The 18081-nt window shown below is 37.0% G+C and overlaps 1 protein-coding gene across 1 annotated transcript; it reads right to left on the bottom strand.

Annotated features, from left to right (window-relative positions):
* Nucleotides 1–5661: 5661 nt before the first annotated feature.
* etaa1a (ETAA1 activator of ATR kinase a) lies at nucleotides 5662–10594 on the bottom strand. Its single transcript, XM_059554670.1, has 6 exons — nucleotides 10273–10594; nucleotides 9159–9290; nucleotides 9005–9078; nucleotides 8803–8912; nucleotides 6778–8318; nucleotides 5662–6423 (listed from the first exon to the last, which is right to left on the bottom strand). The coding sequence occupies exons 1-6, from the start codon at nucleotides 10406–10408 to the stop codon at nucleotides 6302–6304; spliced, it is 2115 nt and encodes a 704-aa protein (XP_059410653.1). The 5' UTR covers nucleotides 10409–10594; the 3' UTR covers nucleotides 5662–6301.
* Nucleotides 10595–18081: the final 7487 nt, after the last annotated feature.

Below are 18081 nucleotides of genomic sequence, written 5' to 3'. Positions count from 1 at the left end.
GAGAGCGGGTTCAGCTGGAGTTCAGCTGTATTCTCAGGTGACTTTATTTCTGCACACAGGCTGCTGATAAGCATGTTTATCGAGCAGACAAAAGGACAGTGAGGATCCTGTTGCTTCAGTTTAAACCTGTTCTCCATCTCCATGAGCTGGCGACGGGACACCAGACGGCTCGAAGTCAAGCAAGCAACAAAACGCAATACAGGGATAAACGGCACATTTCCCACACATTTTTAAGATGCTTATGATTTAGCAAACATCTTAAAAAAAAAATGATAAAAGACTGGTTCACTAATAAATCACTTAGATTCTGACTGATTTTGATAAATGAAATAAAAATTGCATAATAATTATACAAATGTCCATTACCTTTCTAAGCCTAAAAAACACTCTAATTATACTAATTTACTAAAAAAAAATTAATAAAAAAAAAAAAAAAAAGGAACAGAAGCACACAAAAGGTGTATTTCAGATAGCAAAGAAATTAAGAGTCAGTAAATTAAAGTCAACTCTTTATTTTTTTTTACTGACTGAAATACACATTTCTGTTCATTTCCTATGCTTGTAAGGTGTGTATGACATAAATATTCATTTTTGTTTCCTTTCTAAACAGTAAATATTTAAATAAAATTAAATATGAAAATACTTATGAAATTCTACTAAATATAAAGGTTTTATAAATACATTTAAATTAAGTATTTATTAAAATATTTTTTAGATTTTTTATATACAACAAAATAATAATAATAAAAATTACAATTAATATATCAATTATTTGCATATAAAGTAGAAATAATTATGTGAACTGTTAGTATTTAGAAAACTTCAAAAAAAAAAAAAAAGTAAATCAAGGTTCCCAAACGTATCAATCCCAACTTATAGACTTTAGTAAATGACTATTACTTTTTCCAGGCTTGGAAATCATAATTTTAAAGTTCCCTGACATTTCCAATTTTTTAAGCACACAACTGAACAAACTTGATCGATCAAACACAACCAGCCTAAAAATTTGACAAGCTACCAAATTGGTGTAAATGGGGCTATTTTTCAGCTTTAACGGCAGCCACGTCTTCCTAATGTGTGTACTTGCTAGTGGTTAATGAAGCATAGATGCAGACCTTTGACTTCAGATATGTAGTCCTCAGGTCAGCCTCATATCAAAACACAGACTAATCTCTGCGTGTACGACATCAAGCTCACCAGGACGCTCCATTCATGCTGTCCTCATCAGAGTTCAGACAACACACAGTCCAGGTAAGTGCCTGGACGCTCGGCTGGTCAGGTGAAACCACATCCCCGGCCCGCGGGGGCTTTTCATAGTTCTGTGTGCTAGCTACAGTTACACACCGGCAGCCTGATAACAAGACTCGACTTTCAGAAGCACTCATGTGTGCCGCAGGTGTCCGAGGACAGCGGCATCAGACAGGTGTCAGAGAGCTAATGATGAGAAACCCTGAGAACCCAGCCTCAGGCCATCCAAGATATAGAGGAGTTTGTTTCTTCATGGAAACAGATTTGGGGAAATTCATTCAAGGCATTACTTCACTTGCTCACCAATGAATGCTCTGCAGTGAATGGGTGCCGTCAGAATGAGAGTCCAAACATCTGATAAAATCATCACAATAATCCACATTACTCCAGATCAGTATTTGGGTCATTCCTGTTTACAGTGACGTTTGTGTCCCAATGATTAATTTAATCACATTTTACCTAAAATAAGTCGCATATTTATAAGACTTGGCTTAAATTGTATATTTAGGTCTTCTTTATCACTTTAAAAGGGATAATAGATATTATAAATACTATTTTGTATTTTACACACCTTTTCATTGATATATGCATTCAATTTTAATATGTCCTCAGTGCAAAGTAATCAACTTCCACAAGAAATATAAACCAAAAAAGGATTAAAAAAACGAAAAATGTGTTTTAATTATGTTATAGACTAGGCTAAACTGCCTCTAATCATACATATAAATCATGAGAAAATATCGTTATTTTATTTACAATTTCTTTCAATATCCGTGTCCCTGAAGTCATTTTCCACTCTGTTAGTATATACTTTCTCACCTTCCAAAACCGACTGCAATTTCATTGAGACCATTTTATATAAGTGACAATTTATTTTTCCCACTGGAATTCATCTGCACAATCTGAATTATGCTTCAACTCTCACTCCTAATCTTTTTTTTTTTTTTTTTAAATGTTATCCTGCTTGTCCCACCCTTAAAGTTCCACCCTGTTAGGCTATATTATGGAGAATGTTTGTCCTATCAAAAAAATGTAAAAACAAATCTGACATAGTTATAAAAGTTCTGTTAATCTGTAGAAGGTTAGCTAGCTAAATGTTGATCACTCATTGAGCTATGGCTAACTAAGATCAAAATTTTCCACCCTGTTAGGTCCATAAACCTAAAGCCCCTTTCACACTGCGATTCTGGCAAATACACAGGTAAAGTGCTCCGGCAATTGTTCCTGGGTCCCTAGATTTTGCACTTTCACACTGCCATTGATTACCCAGGATGTGTGCGTGCATTCACACACAACCCGTAAAGATCCCGTAACAACACGTGACATCAGGGCGTGACGTGTAATGTATGAGTCGAAAACAATCTCTGCGTCAGCGCGGAAAGTGAGGCACTAACTGATCTCTGCTTCATTACAGTTTGCACATATTTTTTCATCGCGAACGTTGATCTTCCTTCAAAACAGATGGTAAAAGAGTCGCGCGATAACGCGCATCATCACTTCGACACGGCATTAGATCTGGCTTTTGTTCACACAAAAACGGGTGGACGTGCAACTAAGGTGGAAATTCGAATATAATAGTATTTAGTGTATATAGAAAATAAATGCCTATATACATGTATATATATATATATATATATATATATATATATAGTCTGAAAAGATAATCATTTTGCCACCATGATTTATTGTGATAAGGAACCCTCCCCCAAAGGAAATCTGTATTATTATTATTTTTTTTATTTTATTTTGGTATTGTTTTGAAACAATATTATATAGGTGCAGTTCCACACATTACAGATGGGAAACCATGCAGAACAATGACGGAAAGCATGTCCACCGTTAGAACCTGTTAACACTAGTGTTCCACCCTGTTATGCTCCTTTCCACCCTGTTAGACAAGTCATTTTAAATAATTTCGTAGCAATGTTAAATGTTTGGCATACTTTGTGTGTTATTTTGTGAGGTGAGGAGCACTAACAGCATATATATGTTTTTGAGCAATTGTTTATTATTATTTACAACTCTATTGGCAAAAATTGGCACAAAAAGTACCTGTTCTTAGTAATTAAGACATTCTATTCATCAATAATTTTGTTATTGTTTTTAAAATAAAAATAAATAAAAATAAGATGGAAAAAGGGACATATACTATCCAAGAAAAGCTTATAATTGTTTAACATTTACATTATTAACATGTTGTGATAACTGTCTATATGTCCCTAACAGGGTGGAATATTTTCATGGCCAGTGTCTCAACAATTTACCCATAATTATTATTTTTTGAGTCCCCGAGCTTGACTGATATCTATTCCTAATAGGTAAACATGTCACCATTTTGGTAGAATGCAAAAAACATAAAAATCATGTAACTTTTTTTCTTAACACTTATTGAGCCAAAATGTTACCGCATACCAGGAATGACCCATTTGCTTAGAACCAGTTTCTGCTTATAAACAGTGCTTTATCTATGCATATTTCTCTCCTGATTCAGATTAGGCGACTTTTTCGGGACTTTTAGGACTGAAGCGACAGTTTAAAGTAGGGATGTCCCGATCAGGTTTTTTGCCCTCGAGTCCGAGTCGGAGTCATTTGATTTTGAGTATCTGCCGATACCGAGTCCCGATCCGATACTTCTATAATACATTAAAAAAAGAATAAAGAAGAGCAAAAAAAACATCCAGGATGTTCAATAAATTACATTTTGAAATATATTCAAATATAAAACAGCTATTTTAAATAGGGTAGTGAAAATATTTCAAAATGTTACTGTTTTGCTTTACTTTTGATCAAATAAATGCAGGCTTGGTGAACAGAAGAGACTTCTTTAAAAAAAACATTAACAAGCTTACTGTTCAAAAACTTCTGACTGGTAGTATATGCAATTAAAAATGTTCTCTTATTTTTTAGCTTTTAATTGGCTTAGAAATCTATAAATGCTGGACAATAACAAATAATAATGATTTGTTTATATACTACAAACACTGTTTATCACTTAATAAGGCAGAATAGTTTCTATACTGTAATAAATGCTATGTCAATTATCACTGCATTGTTCATATACTTTATTTATCACCTGCTGGAGATGACTTGAAAAACAATTTATTGTCTTGTTCGTATATTAATGTCTTCGTGTTTGCATAAGTTTCTGTTATCCTGAGAAAACCACAGCGATAGTTGGACGCTTTTGTCCATATTAGGAGTTTCCAGATATGACTATCAGCGCGAGAGCGCGCTCCGGCTTCGAGTATGAATGAAACACACACTGCATGAGAGTTTAGCGCTCTGTGATGTTCATCTCGCTGTATTCTGGGTCCGAATGAAATATCAGGTCATGCAAAGACTATCCTGTTTCTTTGAGTTTGAATCTATATTTATTCACACCATCTCTTGAAAACAAAGTAATGTCATGCCGCACGCGTTGCTGTTTCTGTGTGGAGTCAAAAGGGTCTAACTCTATGCCACCGCATAACCTAAAGATGTGTTAAAAATTAATGAGAATATATATCCGAGTCCTGATCGGGAGGTAACATCCGATTCCGATCGAGTCTGAAACCACGCGATCGGGCCCGATTTCCGATCACGAGATCGGATCTGGACATCCCTAGTTTAAAGTCCAAATTTCTTAATGGATTTGTTTCACTCAGCTTTGCAAGATGTTAACTGATGGTCATGTGGATTACGGTGATGTTTTTATCAGCTGTTTGGACTCTCATTCTGATGGCACCCATTAACTGCAGAGCATCCACTGGTGGTGAGCAAGTGATGTAATGAAAAACCTGTTCTGATGAAGAAACAGGTATATTTGTAGCAATAGCCAAAAATACATTGTATGGGTCAAAATTATCAACTTTCCTTTTATGCCAAAAATCATTAGGATATTATGTAAAGATCATGTTCCATGAAGATATTTTGTAAATTTCCAAACATAAATATACCAAAACTTAATTTCTAATTAGTAATATGCATCGCTAAGAACTTCATTTGGGCAACTTTAAAGGTGATTTTCTAAATATTTAGATTTTTCAATCCCTCAGATTCCAGATTTTCAAATAGTTGTATCTCGGCCAAATATTGTCCGATCCTAACAAAAAAAAAAAAGCTTATGTTAAAAAAAATTTGTCCTTTATGACATGTTTTGTATTACAAGGTCACAAATAACAATAAGGACGTTTAATGGAAGTAGAACCAGCAAAAAGTTCAATACAAATGTATGTTAACTGCATCCGTAACTTTTCCACTTTTTATAACTTCTACAAATAATTTTCTGAAAACGCATCAATAAACGCACCATGACTGTGGGAACCTGAAACGAAACGCATTATAAGATTAAGTATGGTCATAGTCTGCAGCTTGATTTTATTCTTGAAACTTAGATTGAATTCCGTTAGATGAAAAATGCAGAGTATTTTTATTAGTCATTTATTATTGCCTTAATTACAATGACAATTCCATCTCAATAAATACATATATACATGACACACTTTAGGTCACTTTAATATTCTGGGCTTCTTCTTTTAGACTCATAAAAGGACAAAAACAATAAAACCAACCAACCACAGCTTGTAAAATGTCTTCTACATCATCATAAATGAAGAGAATAAAATGAACGAGAGTGATTTACTTTAAGCAATGTGAACATTAAACTTTTTAAACAAACTGAAGGAAAATATTTATTATACAATTTACATAAAATCTGCATGAGAGGCGGAAAAAAGTTTTTTTTGTATTGACAAATGAGGACCTGGTGAGAAGTGTTGATCTAGGATCTGCTCTCTGATGGCCAAACAGGCATAATACTAATCATGTGACCTCGGATTAACATTTGTTTTTTTGAGCAGTCAAATGTTGTACAGATACGAATTACCTTACATTGTTCCTAAAGAGCTTTGGTCCACAAACAAGCGGCATGATGCGAAAAACTAGATCTCTCCAATTATAATCCATAAACCCAAAGATTATAATGGGAATAGTGACTGTTGTGGTGTAGACACACTGTAATTGTTTATATACACCTATACCTGTTTTTGTTCTGCATCTCCAAAGCAACAGTGAATCAGAAAGGATGTCTGAGGTTCTGATTGGCCAGCATCCGGAGTCTCCGCCTCTCCACAGCCTGCTGCTTCTTCCTCTCGATCTCAGCATCACTGCACCTCACGGCTCCAGAGTTACACACATCTACACAAAAACACAGTTTTTTTATTTTTATATTTTAGAAAAAATTATATTTCTATTTTTGAACATCAAATCAGAATGATTTCTGAAGGATCACGTGACACTGAAGACTGGAGTAATGATGCCGAAAACTCGACTAAAATAGACAGTTATTACAAATTGTAATAATATTCTGCAAAATTACTGTTTTTGATCAAAGCGGATGTCTTTACAAAACATAAAAAGACCCCAAACTTTTCAATGGAAGTGTATATTATATGATGTTCACTATGATTATTTAGCCTGTGTTCAATTAAAGTTATGTACCGTTCAAATGCACCACAGTAATAAAGCAAGAGCATGTGACATTTACTGTACCTTTAGCAGTGGACCTGAACGAGTCACTGTACGGCTTTTTGAACTGATGACTGTCTGCTGTTCTCACATCTGATTGGAGGACGGCCAGCACGCCCCTCTCGTGACCCTGCTGTGTTGGGGGGACAGCACAGGTGCTCCGTCCCACCACAGACGAGCTTCTCACCTGTTTGAATTTATACGCTCCATTACTTGAGGGGCCAGATGGTCTCGTTGCATCACATGACACATTAGAGCCGAGTCCTGCAGGCCCGGAGTTCACCGCGTGAGCTTTCTGACCATACAGAGACACTGATGTGTTTGCACTGGACGTGGAAACATTAGCAGACGGTATTTTGGGTGGATAAGGATGAGCGAACACTGTTTGCTGACTGGCTGCTTCAGCTGTGTTTTGTAATGCTTTTGCGGTGTTTTGCTGGTTGTTTGTGGTGCTGCCAGATAACTCCTCAAGATTATCACACGCCTCACAAAACAGATCATCGTCCTCCACTCCGTCATCCCAGATGTCATCAGACGCAAAAAAAGAGTCCAGGTCTTCATCTAAAACATCACTAAAGCCATCTGTATCTGCATTTTCTCCTTGTTGTTTAACGCCTCCAGAGTTTGGCTGCTGGTGCATGCTGGGAGGATTTGAATGAGGAGGTTTTATAGTACTGAGGCCGGTGGGCGGCAGCGTCCCTTCGGTGTTTGGGTGGAAATGATACGTTGAGGAAACCGCATTGAGCTCGGATGTATTTTGAATAACCTGAAGATGTGCTGCTTGTGTCTTGTGCTGATTCTGTTTGCCACTGCAGCAACTTGGAGGAACTGACAACGCTTTACTCGTGGGAAAAACCTGATTTGTGCAATTATTTTCCATTTGATTTCCAATTCTTGGCTTGGCCTGTATTCGAGAGTCCAGCTGAAAACTTTGCTCACTTTTTGTCTGTTGCCCTTGAAATTTGCCACATTTAACATCAGTTTTAGCTGCTTGTTTTTGGTTTGTCATTGTACTGAAAGCATTTTGATTCTCATGATTTTGTCTTTGTGTTGAACTGTACTTCGGTGCAGAAAACAGATCTGGGTTTTGCGTCATCTCCAAAAGCAACGAGTCATCGAGTAAACCGTCACTGCTCCAGTCGTCATCAAAATCATCAGCCTTATTCACTTGTTTACTGCCATGGTTTTCTGACGTTGTAACCGTAGAACGTTTTTGTGAATCAGGGGGTTTCACACGGCTGAGATTTCTCTCAGGAACATCCCGAGTACGACAAACTGACGCCTGACTGAGACGCCCGCTGAGCCGCTGAGTCGGCCCATCAAAAAGGAAATCAAGATCATCGTCCATCTCCTGATGAAGTCCCCTTTCTTCAGCAGGCTTCTCGTCAGTGGGTTTTAGAGCAGAGCTGCTGTGGGCTGCTGTGAATCGGTCATCATGTGGCAGATCTTGTTCCTCAGATTGTTTTGAACCTGGTGCATCCGAGTTCTGTTCTTGAGCTTCATCTTGCCTCATGTTGAAGTCAAACTGCTTCGCCAGCCGCATTAGATCTTCCACAGTGCTCTGTCTGCAACAGACAGAGAAGAACAGAGACTAAATGCATACACATGATGATAGACATTTATATGGTTTCATTCATTTACTAATTTCTGTTTATATACTGTAGGTGCTTATAATTAAACGTCTTATGTCGCTAAAGGGAATATTTTTAGTGATAGCCAAAAAAACATTGCATGGGTCAGAATTATCGATTTTTTTGTTTTATGCCAAAAATCATTAGGATATTAAGTAAAGAGCATGTTCCATGAAGATATTATGTACATTTACTGCCATAAATATCAAAACTTAAGTTTTGATCAGTAATATACATTGCTGAGAATACATTTGGACAACTTCAAAGGCGATTTTCTCAGTATTTTGATTTTATTTTGGCACTCTCAGATTGAGTAATGAAATAACACAAAGCATAAATGAAATATTTATTATTATTATTTTTCAAAAAGTAGAATTGGAATCTGATCGAATCGAGAGGTGTCTAAAGATTCCTTTACTTTGTTGCCATGGGCTTGACTTTGGGCTGCTGTACTTCTGGTGTGCAGGGAATGGCACTGTCCCCAATCCACTGCATTAAAGACGAATCTGCTTCTTCTAGTCTTCCATTCTATAAACACAATACAGCATTTGACATCAACACTCAACTCATTTTGAACTGTAGACACTAGCATAGTGGTAGAGTATGTTCCTCGAGCAAACCTTTGGTGCGATCCGATTGGCAATGTCCGATATATCCACTGCCCTGACATGTGCAGCTCTCCTCTGTCCACGACCTGAAAAGAAAAACGCATCTGTCATACTTAGATACTGCACATTTAAAGAAGAAATGCACAAGTCTAATAGACATGCATACCATGTCGAATGGGTGATGGAGATGTCGTATCCCATATAATATCTTGATGAAAATCCGGATCATTGCTGGGTGAGTCGTCAGGTATCAGTCTCCTGAACTGGCCTCTCGCTGGACGAGTCGGGGTTTTGAACTCTGCCACAAAACACATGCAGTTCAAAAACACCTGCTTTAATACAGCATCTGACGGTTCTAAACATTAATTACTTGATGCAGAAACAGAAAACTTCATATTACTTTTACATGTGGGACTTTCCTATTATGCTATCCTTGCCTTTTTTCATGATATTTGATCAGATGTCAAAAGATGGTTTAATTACAATAATGTAAATCATCAAATTGAGGTCAAGCCTGAGACCAGCCAGAGCATTTTTCCTAAAGTTTGCACTACTATTTTATTACAATTTTCTTAACTTTCTTTTACTATTATGTTATTACGTTATTCTTTCTTTTTTATGATATTTGATCAAATATCAAAATAAGGTTCAATTAAAATAATGTAAATTACCCTGGAGCACAAAAGCAGTCATAAGTAGCACCAGTGTATTTGTAGCAATAGCCAACAATATATTGTATGGGTCAAAATTATTGATTTTTCTCTTATGCCAAAAATAATTAGGATATTAAATAAAGTTATTGTTCTACAAAGATATTTAGTAAATTCCCTACCATAAATATATCAAAACGTAATTTTTGATTAGTAATATACATTGCTAAGAATTAATTTGAACATTTTTAAAAGGGATTTTCTCAATATTTAGATTTTTTTGCATCCTCAGATTCCAGATTTTTTTTTTTTAATAGTTTCATCTCGGCCAAATATTAACCGATCCTAACAAACCATACATCAATAAAGCTCATTTGAAGCTTATTTATTCAGTTTTCAGATAATGTATGAATCTCAATTAAAAAAAATGGACCCTTGTGACTGGTTTTGTGCTCCAGGGTCAACTTTCTTAAATGTAAACACATTGTATTTTACTAAAATAAATACTTTACATAAAAGCAATATAGCGTTCAAACAATAAGTATGAGCGTTCAAACTGGCCATGACTGAGTGAGATACTTCAGAGGAGCCAGAGGCAGGTTTCTGTGTGTTTTTGGGGTGATGTGTTACCCGTGTCGCGGATTTGTGCGGGGTTTAGCGTCGCTGCTCTCGGGCTGCGTCTCAGTCTGTTTACTTTCGACTTCATCTGCGTCAGTTTGGCGACTTCACTCCGCTCGTGCTGTTCCTGACTGCCTCTGCCCTCCATCTCGTTAAGCTTTACAGAATGTTTTCAGTTAATATAACACCGAGTTGGTCTTATATTATTTGTGCTTTTCGCAGCCATCGTGAGCTTGGATGTGTATAAATTGTTCAAACATTCCGCCAAAACACGCAGTTCCTCCCAGGCTTCATTGCGGAAACGTGCTCGAGGACGTCGGGTGTGCGTAGCTGCTGCGCAAGAGCGACGCATGCGCAGAAAAATTGAGAAGCACCCGGCTGCAGCCTGCAGATCGAGGCGGGGCTGCACATCCCCCCCCCCCCCCCATACCTACTCTGATTGGTTCAATCGTCTTTAATAGACTTACATGATAGGAAATGTGTGTGTAGTAGTTAGTGTAGGACGGAGAATGCTGTTTAAAAAGCTAAAAACGCTGTACAGTTTTATAAAGTCTTCATAATGCACAAAAGAAGAAAAAAAAACATTAGCCTGTAACTCGCCATGTCCCTGAAATGATTGTTTTGTTAAATTAAGCGGATCTTTAGGCTAACATACGACTATAGTAAATTAATTGGGTTGATTATCCACAGTAAGACGATCAGGTCTTCAGATAGAAGAATGAATTATGAATTAAATAATTTTAGAAAATATGATTATTTCATATCATCAGAGTATGAGAAAGGAAAATGAAAGGGGTGTATCATTACTGTTTTAATTTATATAGCATGACAAGACAATTATTGTTACATATAATTATCGGTCATGCAGTTGATAAATGACACTGCAATAGTCTAATGTGTCTGCCAATTCAATTTTTATGAAACTTTAAATTTTCTTTACTACATTGCAAAACATAGACTTTTTCAGCCCCTTTATTTCAGGAAAATATGCTGCTCCTCGTTATTTGAAAGAGAAGAAATCGATAAACTTTTATTTCTATCGGCCAGTGATGATTCTGAAAGGACATAACCGTTGCTATAGTAACGAACACAATTTCATGATAATTGTGCTCTTATCTTAGTGCAGTCTCACAGCCACTGTCAAATATTGAGATAAACTTTATAAAGTCTATCATCTATTTATATTAAATTGGATTCTTCTCCGATATCCATTTTGTGACCATTGAGCCGATTCTGCATTTAATGTGGCTTAATGCATTAAAACAGTGTTTTTAAAAGACCAAACTCAGTAAACAAATGAATAATAAAGCATTCTATTCACTGAAAGGGCAGATGAGTCCAGAATAAGAATGCAATGTGTTTAATTACGTGTTAAGCGTTTTCCTCCCATAGAAAACCATTAGACTAAAAGGAAAACGCGTAACGTGGCGTAATGCATTAAAACGTGTTTCAAAAAGACCAAACTCATTAAACATTTTTAATAACACATTTTATTTACAGACAAGCAGGTTATGGGTGGAAATTAAACGCTTTGTGTTCGTATTCTGTGCTCATATCTGCTTGTCTGTGAATAGAATGCTTTATTAATAATTTGTTTACTGAGTTTGGTATTTTTAAAACACTGTTTTAATAAATAAAGCCACGTACTTTCACGTTAAGCGTGCTTTTAGAATGTCCCAATTATTAATTTGTGAATTAATCTGGTCAAGAAGAGTAAACTTGCAGCAGCTACTCTTCATTCAATAAATCAGACATAGTGAGTCAAGTTAATAATAAAAAACTGCATTATAGTAAAGGCTTTGTAAAAGCTTTTTAAACAGCATTTTCCGTCCTATGCGCACACATTTCCTATCATGTATGTCTTTGAAAGATGTCTTTGATCGAACCAATTAGAGTAGGTGTGGGGCGGGGCTACACGTGCAACCCCGCCCCAGGTGCAGCCCCGCCTCGATCTGCAGGCTGCAGCCGGGTGTACTTGGATAAATTAGGGCTAACAGTTACATACATGATGATAATTAGGCACATTTAGCGAATGCAGAGCGGTTGTTTCAAGTGAATTTAAATTTAAAATGCACTTTAAAATGTGCATTTTAAGATGCAACATAATCAATGAAATAATTGATGATGTTAATAATACTACTAATAATAGAAATAAATAACTCTTCTGCCAAGTAGGCTACTGTAGCTAGCCTTTATTGGCTATATTTATTGTTTAGTCGCATTTATTGTTGTTCAGCGAATTTCTATGGACGAATTCAAGTTATTCCATAGGAATTCATGTGATCTGGGCAAAGTTTTTCTTTTAGCAGATTTCGCAACAGGTTCAGACGAATTCTCCGACTTGACCAACAGACACATGCTTGGTTTGAAAGTAATTTCTGTGTCAGTGTTGTCAGTTTAGCCATTTTGGTAATATATTTAGCAACGTATAGATGCCCCTTTATCAACGTCTTTCCAAAAACAAAAACAAAAAATCACTAGTGACTTTTTTGGACAAACTATAGTTTTCGAGACTATGGCAAGATTTAGCAAACAAACTTTAGTTGCTTTCCATTGACAGCAGGAGACTACATTGTGTATAATCTGTAGCTATTTAATACATCACTACACTGTAGAATATTTTTTGCCCATCATATTTAACTGAAATATTCACTACTTTAAGACAAAAAAAAATACAATACTTCATACAGTAGGCAAATGTACATTTATGGGTAAAATAAGATCTGTGCTAAACATAATTTGACAATACTTGGACGATATGCTCTGCAATATAAACTACAGGTGCTGGTCATATAATTAGAATATCATCAAAAAGTTGATTTATTTCACCATTTCCTTTCAAAAAGTGAAACTTGTATATTATATTCATTCATTACACACAGACTGATATATTTCAAATGTTTATTTCTTTTAATTTTGATGATTATAACTGACAACTAAGGAATATCCCAAATTCAGTATCTCAGAAAATTAGAATAAAACTTAAGACCAATACAAAAAAATATTTTTAGAAATCTTGGCCAACTGAAAAGTATGAAAATGAAAATGAGCATGTACAGCACTCAATACTTAGTTGGGGCTCCTTTTGCCTGAATTACTGCAGCAATGCGGCGTGGCATGGAGTCGATCAGTCTGTGGCACTGCTCAGGTGTTATGAGAGCCCAGGTTACTCTGATAGTGGCCTTCAGCTCTTCTGCATCCTTGGGTCTGGCATATCACATCTTCCCCTTCACAATACCCCATAGATTTTCTAAGGGGTTAAGGTCAGGCGAGTTTGCTGGCCAATTAAGAACAGGGATACCATGGTCCTTAAACCATGGAAGCTTTGGCACTGTGTGCAGGTGCCAAGTCCTGTTGGAAAATGAAATCTGCATCTCCATAAAGTTGTTCAGCCGCAGAAAGCATGAAGTGCTCTAAAACTTCCTGGTATACGGCTGTGTTGACCTTGGACCTCAGAAAACACAGTGGACCAACACCAGCAGATGACATGGCAAGCAACATGGATTGTGTGCCTCTACTCTCTTCCTCCAGACTCTGGGACCCTGATATCTAAAGGAAAGGCTAAATTTACTTTCATCAGAGAACATAACTTTGGATCACTCAGCAGCAGTCCAGTCCTTTCTGAAGCGAGACGCTTCTGATGCTGTCTGTTGTTCAAGAGTGGCTTGACACAAGGAATGCGACAGCTGAAACCCATGTCTTGCATACGTCTGTGTGTAGTGGTTCTTGAAGCACTGACTCCAGCTGCAGTCCACTCTTTGTGAATCTCCCCCACATTTTTGAATGGGTTTTGTTTCACAATCCTCTCCAGGGTGTGGTTATCCCTATTGCTTGTACACATTTTTCTACCACATCTTTTCCTTCCCTTCGCTTCTCTATTAATGTGCTAGGACACAGAGCTCTGTGAACAGCCAGCCTCTTTTGCAATGGCCTTTTGTGTCTTGCCCTCCTTGTGCAAGGTGTCAATGGTCGTCTTTTGGACAACTGTCAAGTCAGCAGTCTTCCCCATGATTGTGTAGCCAACAGAACTAGACTGAGAGACTATTTAAAGGTATTTGCAGGTGTTTTGAGTTAATTAGCTGATTGGAGTGTGGCACCAGGTGTCTTCAATATTTAACCTTTTCAAAATATTATAATTCTGAGATACTGAATTTGGGATTTTCCTTAGTCGTCAGTTATAATCATCAAAATTAAAAGAAATAAACATTTGAAATATATCAGTCTGTGTTTAATGAATGAATATCAGACATGGGGACTTGTGACTTGGTGACTTGGACTCGAGTCGACTCGAGTCGCTATTTTTATGACTTGTGACTTGACTTGACAAAAAATAAAATACTTGAGACTTGACTCGGACTTGGAAGTTAAAGACTCGGGACTTGACTTGACTTGACTTGAGACAGGATGACTTGAATGACTTGAGTGTTAATCACATTATGTTTTCAGTTTGAATATAAAATATATAAATTATTTTTTTTTAAATAAAATTGATTACTCAGCTGGAGCGCAGGCTGAGAATCGCGTTGTCATGTCATGACATCATCAGGCATGCCCTGTCTACCTTACGCAGACCACGCCCACTTAGATCAGATATCATATCACATCAACATCTCAGCTTGAGGGGTACTGAGGGTCATCGCTTTTGTCGTCAATAATTCGCGCCTAAAACGCATAGAAATCGCTAGTCGCGCCGCTTTCTCATTGTTTCCAAAGCGCTCGGGCAGTTGCGCCCCTGAGGCGTCGAGCGTGTCGCACCGCGTGCGCGTCGCGACCGCGTTGCTTCCATTATGAGCGCGCATACCGGTGGCGCATACATGGTGGGATAGGCCACATCGTGCTCGGCTTGCAGACAAGACTCTCGAATCTTATATTTTGCAAGTGCAATACCTTGTAATAGAGGTAATGACTTACGGATGTACTCTGAGAGAGAGATTGTGTGTGTGTGTGTGTGTGTGTGAGAGAGAGAGAGAGTGAGAGAGAAACACACTCGTGCTTCACCTGATGAAGGAAACCCAAACTGAGTCTGACTCCAATCACAACCCCAACATTCAGAAACTAATTGACAAAAATCTGAAGTATAATTATGATGAAAAATGAAAAAAAATTTATTTGAGCTCCAAACCAAACTCCAGTGTTATTCGGCCCTAAACAGAACCACAAAACTGGCAAATTACTTATCACTCAAGCAATTAAAAGAAAGACAAATCCTTTCAAAATATCGACTCAGTGATCATGATTTGGAAATAGAGATTGGTAGACATAAAAGATCCTGGCTACCGAGAGAAGAGAGACAAACACTGTGAGCTGAATCAAACAGAGGATGAGAAACACTTCCTTCTGGTCTGTCCCAAATACAGCACTACAAGAGAAAACATTCTTCCCACAGTTTGAAGCTTTGAATCGTTCATTCTTGTCTCTAAATGACTCAGAGAAACTACTCTATATACTTGGAGAGAATGAGACGGCAGTCACAATAGCTGCTTAATATTTATACACCATACACACCATACGAAAGGGATAATTTATTGTATTCAACTGTTTTATTTTATATTCTTAATTCTATACAATTACTATTATTAATATTAGAAATATTATCTGCTGCTGCTATTTTTATTGTATTTTATTGTAATCATATTTTATTCTGTATCTAAATGCTAAATTTGGCAATACTGTAACTCAAATGTCATGCCAATAAAGCAACTTGAACTTGAGAGAGAGAGAGAGAGAGAGAGAGGAGAAATGTAAGAAAGTTTAATGTTGTATGTAAACTGTGTTTGAGGGGAAGTTGTGGCCTAATGGTTAGAGAGTCAGACTTGCAATCGAAAGGTTGTGAGTTCGAGTCTCGGGCCGGCAGGAATTGTAGGTGGGGGGAGTGCATGTACAGTTCTCTCTCCACCTTCAATACCACGACTTAGGTTCCCTTGAGCAAGGCATCGAACCCCCAACTGCTCCCCGGGCGCCGCAGCATAAATGGCTGCCCACTGCTCCGGGTGTGTGTTCACAGTGTGTGTGTGTGTGTGTGTTCACTGCTCTGTGTGTGTGCACTTCGGATGGGTTAAATGCAGAGCACGAATTCTGAGTATGGGTCACCATACTTGGCCGAATGTCATGTCACGTCGTTTGAGAGAGAGAGAGAGGGAGGGGAGGTGTTCAGAGAGGAGTCTGTTGGATGTTTAGCTGTTATTTGTTTTATGGACTCAATGTTGAAAATGTAAAACATTTCTGTTGGCAGAAGTGAAAAATAAATAACTTTATGAGGTTACAATTTTGTATGATTCCATGATGTATTTTACTGAACATGAGTATTTACAATGCAAATCCAAATTATTTTAATTTACTGTTACTTATATCTTGTCTTTTAACTTTATTAAGATCAGATTCTGCAGGTAAAATTACAATAATAAGGTGACTTGACTTGGACTTGACTTGACTTACTACAGGACTTGACTTGACTTGACTTGACATAACTTGTGACTTGACTTGACTTGCCCAAGAAAAAAATACTTGGGACTTACTTGAGACTTGAAGGTTAAGACTTGAGACTTGCACATGTGTGACTTGGTCCCATCTCTGATGAATATAATATACAAGTTTCACTTTTTGAAAGAAAATAGTGAAATAAATCAACTTTTTGATTATATATAATTATATGACCAGCACCTGTACACATACTATACTAAAAACACCAGTTTTGAAGCAGTTCTTTTTATTTTTAAAAACATATGTTTGTAGTCACATTACATGAGATGTAGGTTAATTACATAATGATTTTTTGGTTGTGAATGTGTGCCGTACATCAAAACGCCCAAGTACTGTCAAGTTATGTTTACTGCTGATGTTATTTCAGTTATGAATTGACCTGTTATTAAAACCCAAAGGAAGATCTCAAGACAACTCATGGTGGATTAATTTTATGGGTCTTGATGTCACGACTGTATAAATCTGTTAGAAACCATTGTCATTAAAAATATGAAAATAATAACGTGAAACCATGAGGGAGATACTGATCCTTGAATAATTTATGATTTTACATAGCGACAATAACCGAACTATGATATTTGGGCAAAACAATTGTTTTTCATACCAAACTTATGTTTTTTTAAATGGTTGAAAGCCAATATTCTGTGATTCCACTTGGGAGAAAATTGTGGACTGAATCCAGCGTGCTCTATTTGTCTTTTCTGATCACTTGCTGTAGGTATTCATCACCACGCACTGACAGAAGTCTGGAGCTGTGTGTGTCTGTGTTAGTGCAAGTCACTGTCTGCAATCAGAGAACATTATGTGTGTGCACTTTTCTGAAATGAGCTGTGTCCAAATAATGCTTGATAGTGATCTCAGCTTGTCAGATCCTTTGTCCTATTGTACTTATGGAGTGATTACATTGTATAAATGTCAGCATGTGTCCACTCAGTTGTGTATTTTTATGTTTATTTTTTTGGTTTCTTGCAATGCTTTGCTTGTAGACTGCAGCACTGCAAAGCTTCAGTGTTATTTCAGGGTAACGTAACACAGGAAATAGCTGCTGGAGCTGGACATAGATTTAAAGGCGCATGTGATCGACCTCTCAGAGGTTAAGTGGAAATGCACATCCGTTTGATGTCATACCAAGTTATTTTGTTAACAGAAAGTTTGACGATTCATTAATCAGTAACCTTAACATGAAACAAATTACTGTTCAAACTGGTCGTCACAATTTTTTGCCTTGCATCATTAAGAAAGGATTTTTCAAGATGCCACAGACCCCTAAATACTGTCAACCTTTTGCCAGGGATCCCCATCCTATGTAAAAGGAAGCTATATGTTTGTTTTATGCATAAA

Source organism: Carassius carassius, chromosome 7, assembly GCF_963082965.1.
Source record: "Carassius carassius chromosome 7, fCarCar2.1, whole genome shotgun sequence".
Classification (NCBI taxonomy): Eukaryota; Metazoa; Chordata; class Actinopteri; order Cypriniformes; family Cyprinidae; genus Carassius; species Carassius carassius.
The sequence above is the reverse complement of the archived record's forward strand: the minus strand, read 5'-3'. Positions and strand labels throughout refer to the sequence as shown.

Excerpts from the sequence above, each read along its gene's own strand:
- etaa1a (XM_059554670.1), bottom strand. The coding sequence starts at position 10,408 with ATGGAGGGCAGAGGCAGTCAGGAACAGCACGAGCGGAGTGAAGTCGCC. Across the intron at positions 9,079-9,158 it reads TCCATCACCCATTCGACATG|GTCGTGGACAGAGGAGAGCT; the intron begins GTATGCATGTCT and ends TTTTCTTTTCAG. Across the intron at positions 6,424-6,777 it reads GTTCAGGTCCACTGCTAAAG|ATGTGTGTAACTCTGGAGCC; the intron begins GTACAGTAAATG and ends GTTTTTGTGTAG.